General features: G+C 54.6%; 6 protein-coding genes and 1 non-coding gene across 7 annotated transcripts; 5 read left to right on the top strand and 2 right to left on the bottom strand.

The window, feature by feature from the left end:
• Positions 1–644: 644 nt before the first annotated feature.
• Positions 645–2,121, top strand: GLRG_11044 (uncharacterized protein; the record flags this gene model as incomplete). Its single annotated transcript, XM_008101765.1, has 2 exons — positions 645–1,596; positions 1,658–2,121. 2 exons carry the CDS (start codon positions 645–647, stop codon positions 2,119–2,121), a joined length of 1,416 nt encoding a protein of 471 aa, XP_008099956.1.
• Positions 2,122–2,462: 341 nt separating this feature from the next.
• Positions 2,463–2,534, bottom strand: GLRG_13277. The gene has a single exon. It is a non-coding gene; the product is annotated as a tRNA-Met (tRNA).
• Positions 2,535–3,489: 955 nt separating this feature from the next.
• Positions 3,490–5,303, top strand: GLRG_11043 (major facilitator superfamily transporter; the record flags this gene model as incomplete). The annotated part of the gene is made up of 4 exons (XM_008101764.1): positions 3,490–3,801; positions 3,889–4,101; positions 4,158–5,019; positions 5,083–5,303. 4 exons carry the CDS (start codon positions 3,490–3,492, stop codon positions 5,301–5,303), a joined length of 1,608 nt encoding a protein of 535 aa, XP_008099955.1.
• A 931-nt stretch (positions 5,304–6,234) lies between these two features.
• Positions 6,235–8,468, top strand: GLRG_11042 (uncharacterized protein; the record flags this gene model as incomplete). Its single annotated transcript, XM_008101763.1, has 5 exons — positions 6,235–6,510; positions 6,574–6,638; positions 6,695–6,855; positions 6,908–7,749; positions 7,821–8,468. 5 exons carry the CDS (start codon positions 6,235–6,237, stop codon positions 8,466–8,468), a joined length of 1,992 nt encoding a protein of 663 aa, XP_008099954.1.
• A 1,925-nt stretch (positions 8,469–10,393) lies between these two features.
• GLRG_11041 (SCP-like extracellular protein) lies at positions 10,394–11,372 on the top strand (the record flags this gene model as incomplete). Its single annotated transcript, XM_008101762.1, has 3 exons — positions 10,394–10,784; positions 10,839–10,962; positions 11,030–11,372. 3 exons carry the CDS (start codon positions 10,394–10,396, stop codon positions 11,370–11,372), a joined length of 858 nt encoding a protein of 285 aa, XP_008099953.1.
• A 445-nt stretch (positions 11,373–11,817) lies between these two features.
• GLRG_11040 (uncharacterized protein) lies at positions 11,818–14,541 on the bottom strand (the record flags this gene model as incomplete). Its single annotated transcript, XM_008101761.1, has 1 exon — positions 11,818–14,541. The coding sequence occupies one exon, from the start codon at positions 14,539–14,541 to the stop codon at positions 11,818–11,820; it is 2,724 nt and encodes a 907-aa protein (XP_008099952.1).
• A 1,193-nt stretch (positions 14,542–15,734) lies between these two features.
• GLRG_11039 (snf5/smarcb1/ini1) lies at positions 15,735–17,539 on the top strand (the record flags this gene model as incomplete). Its single annotated transcript, XM_008101760.1, has 2 exons — positions 15,735–17,387; positions 17,444–17,539. 2 exons carry the CDS (start codon positions 15,735–15,737, stop codon positions 17,537–17,539), a joined length of 1,749 nt encoding a protein of 582 aa, XP_008099951.1.
• Between the last annotated feature and the right edge of the window lie 4,389 nt (positions 17,540–21,928).

The following is a 21,928-nucleotide window of genomic DNA, read 5'->3' as shown; positions in this document are numbered from 1 at the left end:
GCGGCGACCTCTAGTAATTGTTGACGAGTTGAGAATCTCACCTTGGCCGAGAGAATGAAAATGTGAGGTAGATGGTGGGTGGGGCAGAAGAAGAGACGTCCTCTCAGGAAGCAGAAGGTCCAGGAAGGAGAAGGAAAATCCAAACGCTTTAGGAAAGCGCGGCGGTGGGGAGCAACCCAGAATATTTGGCGTATCCTTCCTCTTTTGTGTTTCATCTACCTATCTAGGTAGGCGGGTAAACAAAAGCTCCGGGTATTGCTCCGTTTTGTCCCTTTCTTACTACCTAACTAGGTAGGCACTTGGCTTTCCTAACCGCCTACCAGACTTCACTGACCTAGGCTGTAACTTCCGTCATCGCATCCTTCTGGCTTGGAAGACAGGTAAGTGAGTATATTTCCTCAGTAACAAAAGTCTTACCAGTTTCAGGCTCTCCACACCATCCTCAACAGACTTCAAACTCATATCTGTCCTTGCTCTATCACATCGTCTCGCAATGCCACCCATATTAGAGGCCAACATGAGCAACGATGCTCAGTGCGTAAGTAGAAAAGATTCAGAAGCAAATACTTGGAGTCACAACTCAATTCTCCTAGAACAATGACGACGACGTCGACATGACTTTCGGTCCAGCTCAGCCTTTGCAAATGCAGCAAACAAGCGGCGAAAGACAAGAGACCAGAACCGATTCGTCTCTCAACAAGAACAGCCTCGAGCCGCAGTTCAGACAACACTACCAGCATCATTGCGATCTGCGATCAGACCTTCGCGGACAAGACATTCTGCACTTGGATACCATAATGGATGATACGGCATTCAATCTTATGCCAGAGACACAAGTCGGAGAGCCAAGTGTGATTGATGGCTCATCTGACGATCAGAAAAACCGGGCTCAAGATGCGACCTATTTCATGCCACACGCCGCCGAGGTCCGAAGTCTTCAAGATCAGGTCATCCAACTACACATGCAGTTCGAGGATTACGAGACCGATATTTCCAAACTCGAAACTGACATTGCCCATGTCGAAAATGGCTTTGTCCATATCGAAACTGACATTGCCTGTGTCAGAACTGAGATTGCCTGTGTCGCAAAGATGGTCGAGGATGCTGAGCGCCAGCGAACCGAGATGCAACAGTCGTATCAGCGCGATGTTTCCAAGCATGTGGCACACATCAACAAGCTTGATGGTAAGATTCGTCATCTCAAAGCGCAGGTTGCATCCCTCAAGGCAGTCAAGTCACAAGACAAGGCCATTGCCAATTCGCGAAAAGTTTCAGACGACGTCATCAAAGCCAGCTGGAGAACAATGACATACAACATCAGAAGCCTCGTTGCCACCATCCTTACCGGCCACTCTTCTCGGCATGATCTGGACCATCATGGTCACGAGGACAAAGAGGAGTCTTGTGCTTTTTGCCAACTTGATGCACGCCAAATCTTGCTTCTCCAAAATGACGACATAAGAGAAAGCGTCGTCGAGAAGCTCGTTTGGGACGCTGTTGTTAGCCGCATATTCTCACCCAATGGAGTTCGCTTTGGCAGAAATTGGGCCGGGACTCCAGGCCAGTTACTATCTGCTCTCTTCAACCAGTTGCTTGGTAAGTCTGGTCGAGTATCTTTTCAAATCATAGGATTTGATGACTGATAATACACCTTCAGAAGTGCCTGAGATGAGCAACAACCCCACCATGCTATTTCGATGGAAGGCTGAGAGCGCCGTCATGATGGACAAGGTCATCGGCTTCAACAACAAAGAGCTCAATAGTATCGTCGACAAAGAATACCGGGGCCTCTGCGCATTCATTCCCCACGACTGTCCCAACATTACAGTCGCGCGAAAGAGCCTTCATCAGGAGCTCCGCAACATTTTCAAGGAAGCGACCGAGATACACCGAATCTTGATGCAATCCCGCGCCTACTTCTATATCGATCCGGTTATTGCTGAAGACACTGTTCATTATAACCCGGAGTATCATGAAGCCGAGGTATATGAGACGGAGCTGAGCTCAAAGAGCACCGTCCTGCTCGGGATTTCACCGAGTCTGGTCAAGTGCGGAAATGCCGACGGGGGCAACTACGACAAGAGCAACCGGCTGGTCAAGGCATCGGTAATCTGCGACTAGGGGGAGGGGGCATTGAGGAAGCAGCATCGTTGGCTTTGGAGACTGAAACACTTGCAACTCTGAAAGAGAGTCGTGGAGAAAAGGAAACGTTTCCAGCGTCGCGAAATGGAATATCGCGTGCAATCGGGCCTACACCACCGACCATGGCTTTGGGCAGACAATAGAATGACAATCGCATAAAAGACAAATTTGAGTGATAAACTGTGGCCAAATTGCAATGTGTGACAAGTTTAGGTTTAGACAGCATCTGCACCGTAACAAGAAATGACGGACGAATCAATGCTCAATCAATCGCTTGTCAAGCTCACTAAGATGAAGACAAAAAAAAATCAAAAAGCAGATAGCACAACCTGGTTTCGATCCAGGGACCTCTGGGTTATGAGCCCAGCGCTCTACCCCTGAGCTATTGTGCTTGCCATTGTGGTTGCTGTGTCGATGTGGGTCAATCTAAAATAATAAACATGGCTGGCTTCTCAGGCCGACCGAACGGCGACCCTCCAAACACCCAACCTGCCAGTCTGGATAGCAGTACGCATGTATGGATAACAAAGCCGGACTGGCCAAAGTTGCTGCGGTCTTTGCATATTGCCTCGAAAGCCTACCTCGGGTTGTACTCCCGCCATTACCAAAACCACACATCCCGACCGACTGCTCGGCCACGGAGTCCGAATATCGGAGCATACCCGACCAGCAACCGCGGCACATGCCCCCCCTCTGCCGAGTCGGTGCCGGCCGACGGTCGTTTCTCTAGACTAGACGATGATAGGACATGCTCGCTTTCAACGTTCCCTCCCCTGCTACGTAGACCTCAACACCACCCCCCCTGGTCTCGCGCCATCGCAAGTCCCCAGAGCGGGCCGGCTGGCTTATCTCCGTCAGTCGTGACAAATGCCCACCCCGGTAATCGGTAAGACGAAAAGCGCGCCGAGCCATTCGTCGTAGAAAAGGAAGAGAAAAAAAAAGTGTCGGAATGGTCACTGTTACTCCCTCTTTGACTTGACGCACTGTTGGGATTGTAAAGAAAAGAAAGAGAAAACGTCACAGCACGAACTACGTGGACATTGTTGAGAATAGCCTTTGTTTGTTTCATTTTTGCATGGCCGTCAAGAACTCTGCGTCCGAATACACGCGGCACACACGACCAGCTGCTAGTGCACTGCGATGACCTCATCATCGTCCCTAGCTAAGCACCCTCGACGAACTCCCGAGTAGACGCTAAGAACGGGAATCAAGCGACTCTAACGACTGGGGGAAAAGAAAGGCTTAGGTAGCCGACTGTTGCGGCATACCTCGTCCGAAACACCAGATTTGACGCAGCAGGGCGGAACTTTGTTGCAGGCCCCAGGTCCAAAGATGGAACAAATCACGATGTCGCATAGGCGAAACTCTAACGGCGCGGAAGCGGCCGCAGAACATGCTTCCAACCCGCAAGCCCGGGCCGCGAGCTCTATCCTGGGTGGCTCCGGCGAGGAGAAGGAGGGGAGGGCGCCGACGGGCAGGGAGACGAGATCGACAACGCCGTCGCCGTCCAACTCGGACTGCGAATCAAACCCGGCCAAGGGGCGGGGCGGGATCGTCAACTGGGTTGTGCGGACGCTCACCTGGACGCCGAGGAGGCTTCGATACGATGCCGAGAACCCTCCGGAGTTCACACTCGCGCTGAACTTCATGTTTGCGGTGGTAAGTTTCTGCCTACCCCTCTCATTCCCCACAACGATCGGACGACCGAGCGCGTGCAAGGATGGATGCTGAGCAAACGACGTGTAGGCGGCGACGTTTACCGTGGCCAACCTCTATTATAACCAACCGGTGTTGAACAGGATCGCCGAGACGTTCGACGTCAGCTTCGAAAGGGCGTCGTCGGTGGCGACGCTGATGCAGGCCGGGTATGCGGCGGGGCTGCTGTTCATCTGCCCGCTGGGCGACATGGTGCGGCGGCGGCCGTTCATCTTGGGCCTCATCTGGGTGACGGCCATGCTGGTGAGTGTTCCGAGAGAGCCGGCACAGAAGCGTCTTCAGCTGACAATCCCGCACAGTGGCTCGGGCTCTGCGTGACGAACTCCTTCGCCGCCTTCCTCGCCCTCTCCTTCATGGTCGGCGCGACGACTGTGACGCCGCAGCTCATGCTCCCGCTCGTCGCGGACATGGCGCCGGCGCACCGGAAGGCCAGCTCACTCTCCATCACGACGTCGGGGCTGATGCTCGGCATGCTCATCGCGCGTCTGTTGTCGGGCATCGTGGCCAACTACACGTCGTGGCGCAACATCTACTGGATCGGCTTCGGAGCGCAGTACGTCATCCTCGTGCTGCTCTTCTTCTTCCTGCCCGACTACCCGTCCAAGAACCCGGACGGACTGAACTACTTGCGCGCGCTGTGGACGATTGTGACGATGCTGTTCACGGAGCCGGTCCTCGTGCAAGCGTGCCTGATTGGCTTCTTCATCAGCGCCATCTTCACGTCGTTCTGGACAACGTTGACGTTCTTGCTGGCGTCGCCGCCGTACGAGTACCCGTCTGTCACGATCGGGTTGTTCTCGCTCATCGGCATCGCAGCCATCTGCGGCGGGCCGGTGTACGGACGGCTTGTCATGGACAGGTACGTGCCGTTCCTGTCGTCCGTGGTGGGCCAGGTCGCCATCCTCGCCGGATGCATCGTCGGCGCGTTCACGGGCGAATTCACGGTCGCGGGACCGGTAATCCAGGCAATCTGTATCGACATGGGCATACAGACTGCGCAGACTGCCAATAGGACGTCCATTTACACCATCAACGCAAAGGCAAGGAATCGTGTCAACACGGCATACATGGTTTGCGTGTTCTGCGGGCAATTGACAGGCACGGCGGTGGGGAATCGGTTATATGCGCAGGGCGGGTGGAAGTACAGTGGAGGCGCCTCGAGTAAGTCAAGTCACGTCCTCTGCCATGATCGTGCCTGGTGCGAATGCTGATACCGTCCTCTAGTCGGCTTCATCGGGCTGTCCTTGACCCTCACAATGCTCAAGGGCCCAAGGGAGAAGAGGTGGATCGGATGGAGCGGCGGTTTCAAGCTGCGCAGGGACGAGGTCCTGAAGAAGGCGGAGCCTGCGTCGCCAGAAGACGGACAGGAGGCGGGGAAGTCGGAAGAGGAGCGAACCGGGGAGGAGAAGACGGAGGCCGGGGCCAGTGAGGAAATTCGGCGGTGAGGGGGATCTGTGTTTATCGGGGGTTGGGCCAAGGGTCGTCAAAGTCTGGCCAGTAGGTACCATGTACCTATCCGTAGGTGGGCCTCCATTTCTTGGGCAGAAGCTTATTATTGAACAAGCACCGTGGCAAAATGCCTCAAGTGATAAAAGGTTCGATGTATGCATCCCAATCGCAAGTCTCGAATTGAAACTAAAATGAAGAATGTCTAGAAGTGGAAGAGGGCAATGACGTACCGGTACGTACGTACTTCTTGCCAGAGGTACCTAGGTACGTACATAGTCTGGCTGCCCAGGCAGGTGTCAAATAATGAGGCTCAGTTTACCAGGTTCCTCCTTCCTTTGCCTTCTTTCCCAATGTATGCGAGTGTGTCGGGGTGTATTCCGTGTTCCTTCCTCCTCAACGGCACAGCGCGTGACCCCGGAAACGAGGCCCTCCAGACGCCCGCCAAGATGCATAAATAAGCACGCCGTCGGGGCATCCGGGGCGAACCACTAGACAATGTCACTTGGCGGCCGTTGAAGGCTCGCTTCGGCGTAATAACAACCACAAACCCCCCACAAGCAACTCCTCGCAAGGCCCACCGAATTCACGCTTTCGGGACGGTGGAGGACCAGGCTCCCCCCTGGAACAGTGCAAAATGCGACCCGAACCAACCACCGCTGACGGCCAAGATCTGCGAGACAGACGGGCAGAAAAAAAGAAAAGAAAGAGAACAACGGACAATTAAAACCCATCCATGTCCCGGATCTGAAGGACGGATGCTAGCGCCTGGGATGGGCATGACGGCTGTCTCACTCTCACCTTCACCCTCACCCTCATCCTCGCTGACGACGAAGACAACAACAACGGCAACGCTGCCGCTCACCTCAACTCGGTCATGTTGAGCTGCAACCCGCGAGGCATCAGCGACAATCCACGGAAATCGCCCTGATGGCCCGTTTTCAGGGACTTGATTCGTCCGACCTGTTCCGCTTCGACACCCTTGCCCTACGCGATGATATCCTGCTCACTGACGGCACCTCGGCCTCCAAGGTCGAGTATGATGAGTATGTCGTCTTCAAGAAGGACAATGGCATCCCTTCGGGCATGAGGACCGAGTTGGAGGGCGACCAGGATATCAGTTTCCAACTCCATCACAAGGACGAGGTGCCCGGCTACCACAGCCTCGATCTCGCCTTTCGCCGAGGGTACTGCATGGACCACAATGTGAGCATTGCCTCATCAATTGGCTTCACAAGTTGTATGAGGCCATGCTGACGGCTACGACAGGGAGTCTTTTCACAGGGACCAGCCCGGCATCCAGAGTTGGTACTCGATGGACGCGTTCGCCGAGTGTGAGCGCACACCCACCCACCATCTCTTGTCCCAGTTCCGAAGCTGACAGTCGCAGTATCTGCTTTCGCCGCAACAAGTCTTTCGACCGCCGGGAAGATGGCATCACCATGACCCCCGAAGATCTGGACGCCATGGACCTGCACCCGGCCACCCTGCAGTACTCCCGCAGAGTCACCAACGAGTCCCGCTTCTGGTCCCTCGACCGCTCCAAGTTGAGTGAGTTCCTCGACCGCTGCCCTCACTGCGATGCACCCACTAACCCCATCAGGTCTCATCCTCTCTTTCTCCAACAACCCAAGGACCCCTTACGACTTCTTGTCCTTGACCTACGACGTCCGCAGCCGCACCTCCTCCCTCCTCATCAGGCAGTCCTATCATCCGCGCCAGCACAGCCTTGAGAACCTCGACGAGTACGACCAGCGCCTTGAGGCCTGCCGTGCCCACTGGGCTCATCCCTTCATCACCCCCGTCGTCCTGCTCCAGGTCCAGTTCATGCGCACCGAGGAAGCCGTCATGGAGAACATTGACCATGTCAAGGCCCTCGAGTTGGCCGTCGGCAGCATCGCCGGCTTCGAGGCCTTTGAGATGGAGCGCGAGCGCCGCTCCAAGCTGATGCGCCGCCTGACCTTTGGCGCCCAAAACGACAAGGCGCCTCAGGTTAACGGGCCCATGGGCATGGCGAACCTGATGAAGAGTGCCCACGATGTTCTCAAGGAATCGATCAAGCTGCTCGACACCGTCCGCTGGATGGAGAGGGTCGTGAGGCTGATGCTGCAGGCTGGCGATGAGCTGGCGGAGCGCATGTCGACTGGGGAGCTCAAGATTCGTCTCGACAACTTCCACGTCGGCGACACGGAAGACGACCAGCGTTACCAGCAAGAACCGCAGGCCATGCCAGACGAGCCTCCGACGGGTCCGCCTTCGCGCTCGTCCACTAGCACACGCCGACGATCCTTACCCCCCGGTCCCGCCCCAGACCCGCTGGCTGACCCCCTTGGAAATCACTGGCACGAGATTAGACAATACCTCGAGGGGCTACAAAGGATGTGCATGGGCCTCGAAACCGACCGTCGCATGTCGGAAGCCCGATGCCGCGCTCAAATCGATATCGTAAGTCACACAGCCTCTCCCCCCATCACCTCCTAGATATTCACCGATTCCCCCCTCCTGACACGTCTCAGATCTACAGTAAGATGGCCCAAGAAGACAACGTTCTCAACGCCCGCATGGCCGTCGCTTCCTCTCGCGACTCATCCTCCATGAAGGCCCTCGCCGTCATCACCGCCGTCTTCCTCCCCGGCGAGTTCCTCGGCACCCTCTTTGGCATGTCCATGTTCGACTGGCAGGCCTCGGGCGAGGACGCTGCGGGCGACAGCGCCGCGCAGAATCCAGAGCCCGGCACCGCGACGAACCCCAAGGACCCAATCCCCGTGCTGAGCCACCTGTTTTGGGTCTACTGGGCGACGGTGATCCCCTTGACCCTCGCCATTCTCGCCGCCTGGCGCGCGTGGTGGGTTAACCAGGACCGGTATTTCCGGCGGCACCTGTCGCGGGAGCTGTCTGAGGAACGGTACTGGACCGCCGACGGCAAGCCGCGCGAACTGGAGCACTCGTTCTGGTGGGACTTCTTCTACCTGTCAGTGCGACGGGATGAGCGGCCGGCCCAGGTAAGCGACCCGTACAGCACGCTCGACCTGTCGTCGAGCTTATCGCAGGATAAAGACGAGCTGCGGTCGCCGCAGGGCGAGGCGACGACGACGGTCCGGAGGGGCCAGATCTCGTTCCTTCGGTCGCAGAGCATAAGGCAGCGGAACGCCGTGGCCGTGTGAGCGGTTGTACGGATACATGTATGCGTATTCAAGACGTTGGTTGGTAGCTCTTTGCTTGCTTGCGTTTCTGCTCGCATGCGTGGTCTTGATCAGCGCTTGTTTTGATGTTTTGATATATACACCCCCACGTTGGAATCTGATATTGACGGCGGATTTGTTTTGCCGCCAGAATACTATTCGGGAGAAACTTAGAGGCGCATTAGCAGATATAATGAAGACCATGTTAATGACATATTCTGATATGACGGGCTAATCTGCTGAGGAATTACTTGACCAGCCACATAATCGTGTTCCAGTCACGTTTTGCACCAAGATGGCCGTCCTACCCTTCTTTAGCCACTTAGCATTTTTTTCAGCAAAGCCTTTGCTTTAGGGTATTGCAAAGTTTGCCCATAAACTCCATTCTGCTCCGCGGCTTGGGCTGGTTGTTTCACATTTCTTTGTGACTCCAGGGCAGATGTTCGCCTACCCTACGATGATGCATTTGCTGCACACCTCTCTCTCACCATGAGATTCCGCCGATCCTCCCTACCGATTGGGTGAGGCGCCTATTCCCTTCATGTACCCTGTTCCTCTTGATCCATATCATCCCATGCTCTGCATTATAACACGCTTTATAACGAAGAACATCCACCTTAAACTACGTAGGCATGGCGTGGTTACACTGTGTGTCCTGGACCACCCAGCCAAGCAAGCCACTAGAGGGGTACGCTCAACCAACAGTCGAGAAAATAAGTTGCAATGTGACTATTCCATCGTATTATTTTTTTCGTTAGATGTCTCCTGGGTCATTATCTACAAGATCCAAGAAGATTCAGTAGTTGCGTGGTGTCAAAACACACCATGTACATCAGAGAGCTATGCCGCCACGCCCAGCTGAGAAGCAGCACCGCTATAGATCACAGACTCTCCCCGTTTGAATGACTTGCTACAAGCACATATCACCTCCTAGTATAGTTACACATAGATGGAACTTTTTGTAAATCTGTGCGGGGTTGCATTTGTTGTTACTGTTGCTTGGAGCTTCCTTGCATCTGACCACAGTACAACACCCCGGCTCGCAAAGCTTGGTCTCGCTCCAGCACCGATGTGTCCATTCCGTCTTCTCAAAACCGCCTCATAAAGATCCTTGTTTCCTTTATCCTTTGCAACTTGCCAGTTGAATAGCAACACAACATTACCGTCTGACAAAATGTTAGGCACCACATGCAAACTACAATATACATGCAGATGCCTGAGATCCTTGCTTTCTCGCCAGTCTAGCAAGCAATGCATGCTGTCTGCAATAACTAGGACAAAGGATATATCAGGCTCTTCACCTCATTTTCTGTGCTATTGAATTTTCTTCTGGGGCACTTTTTGTAACCTAACCACCTTTATCATATTCATGCCTTTTCTTGAGCACTATTTCTTCCAAGACCGTGGCTGTCTCCTTCGTCACACCAGCTCCTAGGTAGTATGTCCTCTGATAATCGAGACTATTATCATAGTAGTCTCAGTTACCAACAAACCTGAAGGTGCTTTCGCTAGGCCTATCACGGGGCGTATCATTTGGGCTCTTCTGACTTCCTGCTTGTCCCTTGGGCTCTTTACTTCCCACCTGGGATATCCAACTTCGCTCGAAGCAGTTACGAAATATCAAGATTTTTTCTGGACGTCTCTATTCATCTCCCAATCTTACTTTTCCTCCAGGGAACTATAGATCTCTCATTAATCTTCTCTACAACCATATAAACCCCCTCTTCCTCCCTTACATTTTCTAATCTGGGACCCAGTCCACCTACAACGACAATTACTCTTCTACGTGATATCTAGCCTAAGCAAACAGATTCCTTCTGCCGATTTCATTCAATATTCCCTCTATGTCCTGTCCGGCATAGTTACTGTCCATACTTCGCTCCATTCACATAGCAGCGCCAGTCGAGATGTTTACAAAGGCCATCATCACCGCTGCCGTTGCTGGCCTCACCACCTTGGGCGCTCACGCGGAACCTCTCACAACAGACCAGGATCGGGCCCTGAAGACCCTCAACGACGCCCGCATCGTTGCTGGCGTCCACGTGCTTGACTGGAACACAACCCTCCAGAAGGACGCCACTGCCTGGGCCAGGAAGATTGCCGCCGCTGGCTACCTCGAGCGCGCTCCCGCCTCGCTGCGCAACGGCGCCGGGGAGGTTGTGGCTTTCTTCCAGGCCCTCGACGCCGAGGATTCTGCCCTTGGATACCCGCTCTCTGAGGCTGCCAAGCTTTGGCTGAACTCTGGTAATATGGCCAGGGCTGGAACTGTTACCCGCCAGGAGGCGCTCAGCAAGACTGGTTAGGCTGTTAGTTTCCTTGAAAGAGGCGTGGCTTACTGACTCCATCTTGCAGAGCATCTCTTATCCCTCACGGCTACCGACATCGGCTGTGGCACCGCCCACGGCACCCTCAGCAACGGTGCCGAGGACCCTCTTCGCGTCTACGCTGTGTGCCGCATCTTCGAGGACGTCTCTGAGTACGTCCTATCTCACACTCACTCTCCTTTGCTCTCTATTTGTAATTCTGATACCAGGCGTTGCCAGGAACATTAAGCTCTCAGCTCGCCAGAACCTCGACCCCGGCCCTTTCTGGGGCGACCTCACCTTCTTCAACCCTGGTCTTGGCGCCTGTGGTAGAGTCGACAGCGATGGCTCCATGATCGTCGCCCTTTCTCACCTCAAGATGGGTTCTCAGTCCAATAGCAATCCCCTCTGCGGCCGTCAGGTTCGTATCAGGGGCCCCAGGGGGGAAGCCATAGTCACTGTCGCCGACAAGTGCATGGGGTGCTCGATCCATGACATTGACGTCAGCCCTGCCGTCTTTGAGAAGATTGCTGGCAGCCAGGGCCTTGGTCGGGTCGGCAACATTGAGTGGTCTCTCATTTGAGTCGCGCTTGACATCTCCATGCTGTCTCCCGACCCTCCTATACGTTGTCCACACGGGATTTCCTGGAAAAGAGGTTCGGGATTCGCCATCATCATCCGACAGGGACATGTTCTCGTCAGTTTGGTTGGTCTCAGCTAAAGGCAGCAATCTCAACATAGTACAAGTCATCTGAAACTAGTTCTGCTATTCTTTTGTGAACCTGGCCTTGCTTTTGATTGCCCTGTATTTTTGGTGTTCTGACTGCGCGAGACCTTCTCAATTCAGCTCTCATTGATTCCATTAAGAATCATATGGTAATCCTCAAAAGTTTAGCTCATGTCAATCGTTCATTAACAGTTTTCTCTCTAGCCATTGTGCGTTCTAGCAATCTTTCCGTCCTTTTATCGCACTGTTCTGTCGTACAAAATGCATCTGGGGATCTCTGCCGGTGTTGCCCATCAACCCCTCAAAGAATGCTTCTGGCCCGTTCCAAACTATTGTCATCAACCGTGGGAACTCTGGTAGTTTTCCGTTCACACCAACGGCGCATGAGCTCTTCTTTCTCGTCGTCCGTAAGATCCAGGTCCTTGTCCGCTGGGCACTGCCATTGGTTCCCGTCCGCACCATCGTCTGTCTCTGACAAAGCCTTATTCTTCTGCGCAACCTTGTTCCAGAAGAGGGCATGATCTTCCATCCCCAGTGCGCTCAGAAAGCCTTCAAGCATTTCCCTCTCGCTATAGTATTCTTTGAGTATCTTTTTCATCGTGCAAAAGTATTCGAATGGCTCAGTGTCCGTTCCCCGCTGCACAATTCTCAGCACAAGCTTCGTCCAATGCGCAATCAGCTCTGGATCCAGCGTCCCCTCAAGCATTCGGAACTTAACCGTGCCCTCATATTTTCGCTCCTCTTCGCCTGACTGCTTCTCGATGCTGCTTCGGATGGAGAAGAAGGAGATGCCGGTCTTGCAAACTTGGTCGGGTTGGAGGAGGTGGATGAGGCCGTACTCGCTCGAGACCGACCAGATTCGGAGAATCTCGTCTTGGATACGCTTGGGGATGCCGTCCATGGGGACATGCGCTTCGATCTCGTTGGACAATATCATAGCCTCCATCTGGGCGTCTTTGGTGTTCGGGTTCTGCAGGTCAAAACCGGCGGTGTACTCTGACAGGTCCTCGGTGCAGGCTAGGGTCGAGCCTTTGCCGAGGGGCACGGTCATGATGTTTGATTCCCGCGAGGGGTGGACAAGACTATAGAGCACCAGCTCCGAGACCCAGACGAGGGTGGCAATCTTCTTGAGGCTGCGGAGGGAGAACCCACGGATATTGCCGACGTGCACATGGAACCCGCAGGTGGGGTCGAGCATCGGCCGGACGCCGCCGCGGAGCACCTTTAACACGTCGAAGATCTTCTCAAAGTCTGCGGGGCGGTCCCGGAGAACAGGGCTGGATATCTCGACGCCGAGATGGCCCGCGTAGCCGGCCTCGCCGAGGTGGAAGCTCGAGAGCGACAAGTCGCGGTGGACGTGCCAGATCTGGTGGCGGGGGTCGATCCTCTTAAGGAAATATAGGCGAGGATTTCTGGCCTCTTGGAGGATAGTATGGAGCGCGTAGGCGGGAATCACAACATCGTTGGGAACTGCGTGATCAGCGAGTGTGTCGAACGTCGCGCTGAGATGGCCTGCGGACGTGAGGATGCTGACGAGGTGGTCTGCGTTCGCGGTGTAGACTTGTTTGTCTAAAGCCCTGGCTTTGATGGCCTCAATCGCCCAGTTCGTGCGTCGCGCGGCCCAGTATTCTTCGTCCTCCTGGGAGGCTGACTTGTCGGCCGCCGCAGATGAAGGGTCACGATAGATCCAGCGGGAGTCGTCGGGGTCAGGGTCCCGAGCGCCGACAAGGGAGTACGGAACAAGAAATTCCAATTCGATCCCGAAAGTGTACGGGGAAACACCTTCCGTCTCTTCAATGTTGACAGCTGGGGTCCAGCGGCGGCGGGACACAAATTCAGAGACGAAGGGGTTCGGACCAAGAGATTTGTAGTATGCTGCTTGAGATGGAAGCTTAAGGTCCACGAGTAGGTCGAAGACGGTGTACGAGCGAGATGGAGAACTTCGTACGGAAGGATCGAGATCGGATGGAAGGTTCAGTCGCGTCTTGATGCACTCCAGACGCTCGCTTGTTGCATTGAGACATAAATCGATGATGCCACAACACACCCGCACCCAGTTGTCGATGGCCTCGGGATCCAGCGTCCCAGCGTGCTGGTTGAAACGGATCAACTTCTCATGGGGCGCAGGGAGCCCTGAAAAATCGTACGCACCCGTAACGATGCGCTCATCGTGACGGGGGTCCGGGTCCCATAAGCGAACGGTCGTTCCTTCTGCCAGCCATTCCAAGTCATTCGATACCCCGACGGCGCGAATTTTCTTTTTCTCGAGCAAAGACCCGCGGATGTCCACGGTATGCATGTCGTCAAGTATCTTGACCTTATCAGGAGGGCCGTGGGTGAACTTTGTGAGAGCTACCCCATTTCGATCTTCGCAGAAGGGGTACACAAGGCTGACGGGGTGGAAAAGACGAGAAAACTCGAGGCCAGGGGCAGCGGGCGACCTCGGGCCGCAATATCCTGCGTGAAGAGTATCAATGCGTTGAGAGGCGGACCAGAGGAAGAGTAGAGTTCGCCGGACATCGGTGACGGTGAACGTCGAGGTCTCTGGTTTGATCTCAACTCGAAGGCGGGGAATGTGGTTCAGTCCGATTGTGATGTCTTGGGTGTTTTGGATGGCATCACAGACGGAGGCGATGGTGGACGTGAGCTGCGGGGTGAGGTGGATGAGAGGTGAGCGAACGTGAGCGAGGCGCCACTTCGACTCGTGAAGTTGGATGATCCCCTCGTCAACTTCAGTGGTCCAGACGGCGTTGGACTTATCATGAGCGTCTTCGTCTTGTTTCTTATGGTTACCTGCCTCGCTTGGATGGGACAGTCTCATCTGATGAAACCAATTCATGAGAAACTCTTGATGACCTTGGGGTTCAGATGTTGCGGTAGTCTTTTCAGCAGTTATACCCGAAGGCAAGGCTGACACAGTCGACCGTAAGGATGAGATCTCGGAGTCGTATCGGATGAGAAATTCGAGATGAATGCGAAGTTCCATCTTCCGATTGGCAGCAGGCTTGTGATCGCCTTCATCCATTGTGAGAGTGTGCAGCTTTTGGAGTTTTGGTGCTTTCAAGTGAAAATGAGGGTCGTTGTCGAATCGACCGAAGAAGCCGTTTTTTTCTGGTTTGGGAAGGAATGAGTTGGATTGTGGTTTTAGTTACTCGCCTGTGTATTCAGGTGCCCGGAGACCTTCGCTTATATATTCACATTTGTACACACCTCATCCTGTATTTGAAAAAACCGGAACATCTGAATAGATTGTCATATATATACCTGACAATTGAGATAACATGAAAAAAGCCTGTCGCCTGACGCAGATTCCGCTTTCACGATTCAGTTCCAGAAATACAGTGAGGCTGAGACCCAGGGCAACGAGAAGAAAGACATTGTTGAGATAGATTATGCAATGACCAAGAAATGTTGTTTCAATACATTATGATTGAGACACATTGAAGTGAAGCGAATATCAGCATCATATCAGTTTTCTTCGTGCCCGTTTCGCACTCATCTAGAGCCTAAGCGGAATGAGTTTATGACAACTGTATGTGAGAATCATGCCAGTGGAAGTTTAGGACACAAATTGGTTCGGTCAGTTCGATGCAGATAGTCACACTAGCTTGTTGTTTCATGAATGTCACCAGAAAGTGATCGCTTGGGCCAAAAGTGAGTAAGTGGATGATGAAAACCGATACTTTTCAGCATTGATAAGGCCATATCTCCCTGGTCAAAGGCTTTGTGTTTCCAAATAATTTGAGAAATGCTATAACAGAGCATATGGTATTCACACTGAAGAATGTTTGCAGTTGTCGGTGAGCTCGGTGTAGGATGAAATAGTGGGACCGTATAGAGCGCTAGTCCCTTTATGGAGATGGTCCTGGCGCAAGGCACAAGGGTGCCGGGAAACGCCGACTGGATTTTTCTGACGCGCCATGCTGCTCCTCCAATGCATTTCCAACGCGATCCACATCTCACAATCGGCGGTGCATCGCTCCCCTTCCGCGCTCACCACTAAGGCCAATCCCATCGGCGCGCAAACCAACATCCGGCAATATAGCAACAGCTCAACGCAGTAGTCGCCAGCATCATACGAAGCGCCAATTCGTGCTTGCGAATGCGCAACAACCACCAGCTCCACCGCGCCATTCCGTCTTCCTCGACGTGTCCCCCTCCTCCACCCTTGCGTTGCGACAACCTGCGATGACCCATTGGGTCTCATAACATCCCACCATGGACACCCGACCGAAGCCACAGGCCTTCCTGTCCACATATGCGCCGCGCATCAGAACCTACAACAACTCTCTCCTCACACCAGTCTTGGCCAGCGCCCCCACCGGCCCAATCTCCCGAGTAACGAAGCGCGGAACGACCATCATCAACTACGCCGAGGATGGCTACGACGACATTGACGACGACGAAGACAACAGCCGTCGCCGCCCGACTGGCCTGCGAAGCGTGAGGAGGGAAGAGCTCGCCAACATCCAGGATTTGTCAGACAAAGCAGGGAAGGACACGAACGAGCCCGTCGAAGTCCAGGGCATCTGGAGAGACTGGTTTGGCAAGGGGCGCCAGGTTCGAAGCGACCAACAGAACTCGGCACAGGCCGACCTGCCCTTGACCCTCATTCCCATCCGAATCGAGCTCGACATCCCGGCTTTTGTGCCCCAAGTCCCGTTTCCTTCGGCGCCTCACACTGTCGATACCACCCTGCCCCAGTACCGGCCGCAAGAGCTGACGCCGCCCTACCGGCTTCGCGACACGTTCCTTTGGAACTTGCACGAGACCGTCATCACCACTGAGCAGTTTGCGCAAACATACGTTCAGGATCTGGACCTGCCAAACCGCCACAACACAATGCTTGAAATCGCCAAACAGATCCGTACACAGCTTGAGGAATATGCCGGTGTTGCCCTGCACCCTTTGTTTCACGCGCAGTCGCAGTCACAGAACGCCGGCAACAATGACGCTACCAAGGCCAGCTCGGTACTCAACCACGACGATTCTCCCACCCCCGCCACCAGAGCCATCAGCCGCTCCGATACCCCAATGCAAAACGGCGGTTTTGGAACACCGTCGAGGATAAGGGACCTCACCTCAGCGCCAAATGTCACCGCCAATGCAAGCCCCGTACCCGTTGACGCCGATGAGTACGACCACGACGACGCCTACCGATGTATCATCACCCTCAACATCAACCTGCAGTCGACCCTGTACACGGACAAGTTTGAATGGTCTCTATTGCATCCGCCAGGAATGCCAGAGGCCTTTGCAAGCCAGACATGCCAGGATCTTGGACTTACGGGCGAGTGGGTCCCCGCTATCACGCACGCCATTTATGAAGCGGTCCTGCGTCTGAAGAAGGAGGCTTGCGAAGCAGGCGGCCTCGTGATGGGCTGGAACGGAGCCCGCGAGTTCCCCAACGAGGCCACGGCAGGGGCCGATGCCGGATGGCGTTACGACCCAGAAAACTTGGCCGATCCCTGGGAGCCAAAGGTGGAGATCCTCAGCAAGGAGGAGATGGAGAAGCGCGAGGGAGACCGAGAGCGACAGATTCGCCGCCTGCGCCGCGAAACCGCCCGGTTCAGCTCAACCACCGGGCTGGTCGGTGGCGTGCCGTTCTCTGGATTCGGTAACGTCGTCGAGGCCCCGGAAGAGGAACGCATGGGCAGAGGCGAGCGGTCCAAGAAGAAACGTCGGTTCCGCAGTCTGAGTCCCCTGGGCCGGTCCGGTACCCCCGGCGGACGCGGAACCCCGGACATGGGATCCGGATACGGCGCGGGAAGCGGACTGACGGACCAGGAGCGCTTGTCCTGGAGATGCTGGCACTGTGCTCTGTGGGGATCGAGTGTTTGGGCAGTGAGGCCTGGCCCTGCAGGACCGAGGGTGAGTTACCGAACCTTTTCTCCTCAAGATGGATGCATTTACTAAACGCAAAGCAGTCGCTGTGCCAGAATTGCGGGTTGATCTACGAGCGCGACGGCAAACTCCCTCGTCAAACGAAGAACATGCACCTCACTGTAATCCGGACGGCATGAGGTCAAAAACAGTCTGGCGGTTTTTTTCATCTTTCGTGGAGGTCGACGACCGAAGAGGAGGGAGTGGTTCCTCGTGGCCCGTGCATCAGATGAGCTCGGAGTCCAGGCTCTTGGTGTGTGTACATGGTGCGCAGATGGCGGGTCTGACAGGCGTTTACTTTAGGGATAATCAGGCTCTTGGACCGAAAGGGGGAAGTCAAAGATTCAAAGGAGTCCGGCTGAGAGCAGGTTTGCGCGATATTCCAGATGCTTTTGGGGTAATTAGGGTCGAGGTCTACCTCACTCGAGGCGGTGACATTGTAGACTGTGTGGAGGAGGTCAATATTCACACAGACACGTATTCTAGGGCAGGTATCTCTCTGAAGTGTTTTGCGCAGGCCGAGGTCTACTTGTTGTGCCGTCTCTTCCATCACATATCCCCTGCTGTCACACATTCTCTTTAGCCGCGTTGTGGATTTGTCCCGTCTCTGTTCTTATCTTGAAAGTGTAAGCTAGGTAAGACTGGAGGATGGATGGGTAAGGGACAGAAACGGTGCATAGGTACTTCAAGTGTTCGAGAACTCCTTCCAACTTGCAAATTCTTAGCCAATCACGGTTCGCTCCAGCGTACTGTGTGTAGTACACCGTCCCGATGACCCATATGCACTGTCTCTCGACCTCATCCCACGCCACATCCTGTTTCTAGACAACCCATCAACTTCTCACCTCATCTTATCACGGTGCATGTGACCATGTGACCACGGCTTGTTCCACGGGCGGCATCTATCAAATAGCTCAATTTTTCTCGTTTTCCACACGACACCGAAGAGATCCAACAGCCTGCTTCAGCTTTGGCGCTATCGACGGCTTACACTACCACGTCGTGGCAAGATACGCCGACCACGCCGAATCGGGACAAAAAAGACCACGGAGCCTCGACGTTGACCCTCCGCGTTTTACCCACGCCTAACGCTTTTTCCTCTACGGGAACGTCGCCGGTTAAATTTGGACGACGTGGAGTCCCCCCTCTTTTCCCTCCCGGCCCCCTATGCTCTCGACCCGGCATTAACCCTACTAGACTAGACTATGAGTTGGGAACCAGAGGTGCCCGTCTCCAGGGCCGGCAACTTTACCATTCGTTCCCACCACCTGAGAGGCTGCCGCCGTCGCCTTTCCCATGCGTCAGAATGATCCGGGTAGGCCGTTAGAGCATATGGGCGTTCGCTTCTGTGTCCATACTGAAAGACTTGGGGCGAGAACACGCGTAAGAGTCAAGCCTACGGTTACGTCCCTCGAAAGCTGCATGATCGAGGCCAGTTGGGGAAATGACGGTCAGCCAGCCAGGTTGGACCAGCGCTTGCCACCCTTCCTTTTGTGTCCGCACGTATACCCTCCGGCGTACAATGGGGCAATGGAGATAAGGAGGAGGCAACCGGATGCAGAAGAGATAGCATGGACCACGGCGAAGATCGTATGATGGACCTGGATGTCTGCGAATTTCAGCCGACAGCGTCCCAGCTGACGTTAGCTGGGGCCATCTCGTCTACCCGTTTTGCTTCAATCCGCACTTCTGAGCTACGCCTGAGGCGTTCGATACCCAGCGGTTCGTCTCCAAGGTACCGTCATTCTCGCACCGATCTACGCGGTGGTTCGGTTTCCGCCCTACCAGTTGGACCAATTCGCATTTTCCCCACCATAAGCGTTCAATTTCTCTCCCGCACGACGCGTCCTTGCTTCGGGCGTCGACCGTCCCCCTTCCGTCATCTTCCAGTAAGAGGACGCAGGACGATATTACTGCCCACACTATCACGTCGCCCTGCAGACACCCTCTGTCGCATCCCGCTCCTTTCCGAGGCTTTTTCGCCCCGATGTTGACTCGTGCTGCGGCCGGTTACCGCCACCTGAGGTTGAGGCTTTACGTCTCAGGATTCGAATGGCGAAGGTGCTATTGCCGTGTGTGCCTGCCCGATATGGGGACGATATGAGTCCAGGAACGCGGTCCCGAGATGCAGGGCAATTCTGGCAGACGCATGCAGCCCCCCAATATGCTGTATGGACGCAACGACGCTTCTTCAGGCTGTCACGGCTTTCCTTCCCTCGTTGCCGACAGCTACTCGGCTCGCCCCAGGGGGATGGCTATCAATTGAGCTCACGGGAACTTCTCCGCATTGACGAGCGACATATGATTAACAGCATCACCGCCCAATGAACCCCGTGGGCTGGCTTATCCCCCCCCGAGGCCTTAGTCCAACGCCCGGAACTGTCAACCGCGAGTGGCGTAGGTGTAATCCTAAGATGCAGTCATCTGAATTCACCAGAGAGCAACGTAAGGACGGTCACTGGGATCCACAAGACCGGGTCCACTGTTTCCGTCATTTACAGTTGGAAAACAGCGATGCTCGATATCCGATGCCCGCTGCTCGCGGCCACACTGCTGCTCATCGTGGGACGATCCGTCTGATCTTGTCTTGCTTGCGGTCTCTCGGAAACCCAAGCTCCAGAGGCGAAAGTGTCCCAGCTTCAGGTCGGCTGGACACCGAGCAGGATTACCTACTCCCATGTACACCCGGACGTGTTGCAAGACTCAGCTAGGGAAATTGATCCGATAGAGTAGTACGCGCTTTCCGGCCGAGTTTGTCGTCTTCGGGTCTTTTTTTCTTTGCCAATTTCACCCCGTGTTCGGCTCGGACTCTGGCCTCTGCCATTGACTGCAGACCAACTCAAGCTTCTCGACCCTCGTTTGCCCAGAGAGCCTAGTTTTCTTGGGCTATCACGGGTAAATCGGAAGAGCCCTTGGCAAGCTGCGATGTGGGCACGTTAAAGTCCGGTGGTGGGCTCACCCTGTCTGAGACCCTTTACCAGCCAAGGACGGGATGCCGCGCATGGGTCATCGCACAGTCACATTGTACCGTGATGAACATACAGACTGGCTTCCCGCAATACCGCACAGAGTGTAGCACAGAGAGTAATGTGACCAAGCTCCCGATAGTGGTGTGTCGGGCACCCTGCTCTTAATGGCACTGTTATGGGGGAGTAGTTCCGCCTCCAGATTGGACCAAGGGCTCCCTTCGACTCTGCAATGACTTCTTGGCATTCTTGGTTTCTTGAGTTTCATCAGTCTGGTAGACTTTGATTGCGAGTGTCGATCAATCAATAATCTAACTTTGAAGCCAAGCTGGCCCAGAGCATTGGCATTCAGAGCCGCTTCGCTTGTCGAAAAGATTTGACGGCGTTCGAGGTTCAGAATGTTATTTTCGCTCCATGTCGCTAGATACGAAGTTCATGGAGGGATCAACAACAACTAGGTAAAAGAAACCACTGGTGAAGTCTGCCGACACCCAATCGGTCTAGAGCGATCAACACACATGGAGAACAACGTCTCGCCCTCAAGCAAGGTACCAGGACGACAGCAGCACGGCAGCTAGTTCCTGATGGCCCAGTAGTAGTGCTGTGCGGGGGAAGGCAGCTCGTCCCGCTGCGATGTGCGACGGGGGTTGGACGGAACGAACCCTTGCAAAATGCGGGGAGAAAATCTGCTCCTCTTCCCAAGGGCGGAAGACTCGCGTATCTCATGATTGATATCAGTCGACGGCCGAGGGGGCTGTTCCAGAAGGGCTCCTAGCTGCACTGGCTGGTGCTCACAAAGATGTGTGTAAGTGCGTGTGTATGGGGAAAGCTCGCCGTCCAGGGGCACTCGCGAGCAAGATACATCTGGTTCAGGCTAGACCAGCAGGGACGTGGCGGGATCTTCGGGAAGTGATCATGGTCACAAGGACATGCCGACCTTTGTTTCTATTTTTCCCTGTTCAACATGCGAGATGAGCATCTCACGATGCGCGCCCTCCCCCTTTGGTTGAGAGAGAGAGAGGGGGAACGAAAAGGGCCTAGGGCTGCGCAAGCTAGATGAATCCGAGGCTGGTAGCACTCGGCGCATGCCCTCCGCGGTAAACACAGGGGGCGTGAAGTCGCTCCAATGAGGGAGGCCAGGGTAGATGATGTGCCCATCGGGCGACCTTGTTGTCTGGTCCCCTTTGCTTTTGGTGTGTGATTAGCCGCATGGCCAGAGGGTCACATCGTGCGGTCGACTCATCCGGGACTGAGGTTGAGACGAGCCCGCGGGTGTGAACGAACGCTTCCCCATCCAACCCCCCCCCCCCCTCGGGACGGTACTCATAAGATGGGGTCATCCCGCATCCGAAGATAAATAAGATGACTATGGTAGTGCACTTACAGCTAAAATTCTAGACTCTAGCGACAACTGAACAGTCATTGGGGGTGGGCCCTCAACCAGATCGGCTCCACATGTTAAACGAAGTGTGCAACATGCTTTCAGATGTGGCAATAGTAAGGTTATTTGCGGCAATAATCGGGTCTTCAGCGCTAAACCTTCGCTTATGAGGAGAAGATGAC

This window comes from Colletotrichum graminicola (genome assembly GCF_000149035.1).
Source record: "Colletotrichum graminicola M1.001 genomic scaffold supercont1.73, whole genome shotgun sequence".
NCBI lineage: Eukaryota > Fungi > Ascomycota > Sordariomycetes > Glomerellales > Glomerellaceae > Colletotrichum > Colletotrichum graminicola.
This window is presented reverse-complemented; position numbering and strand designations above follow the sequence as displayed.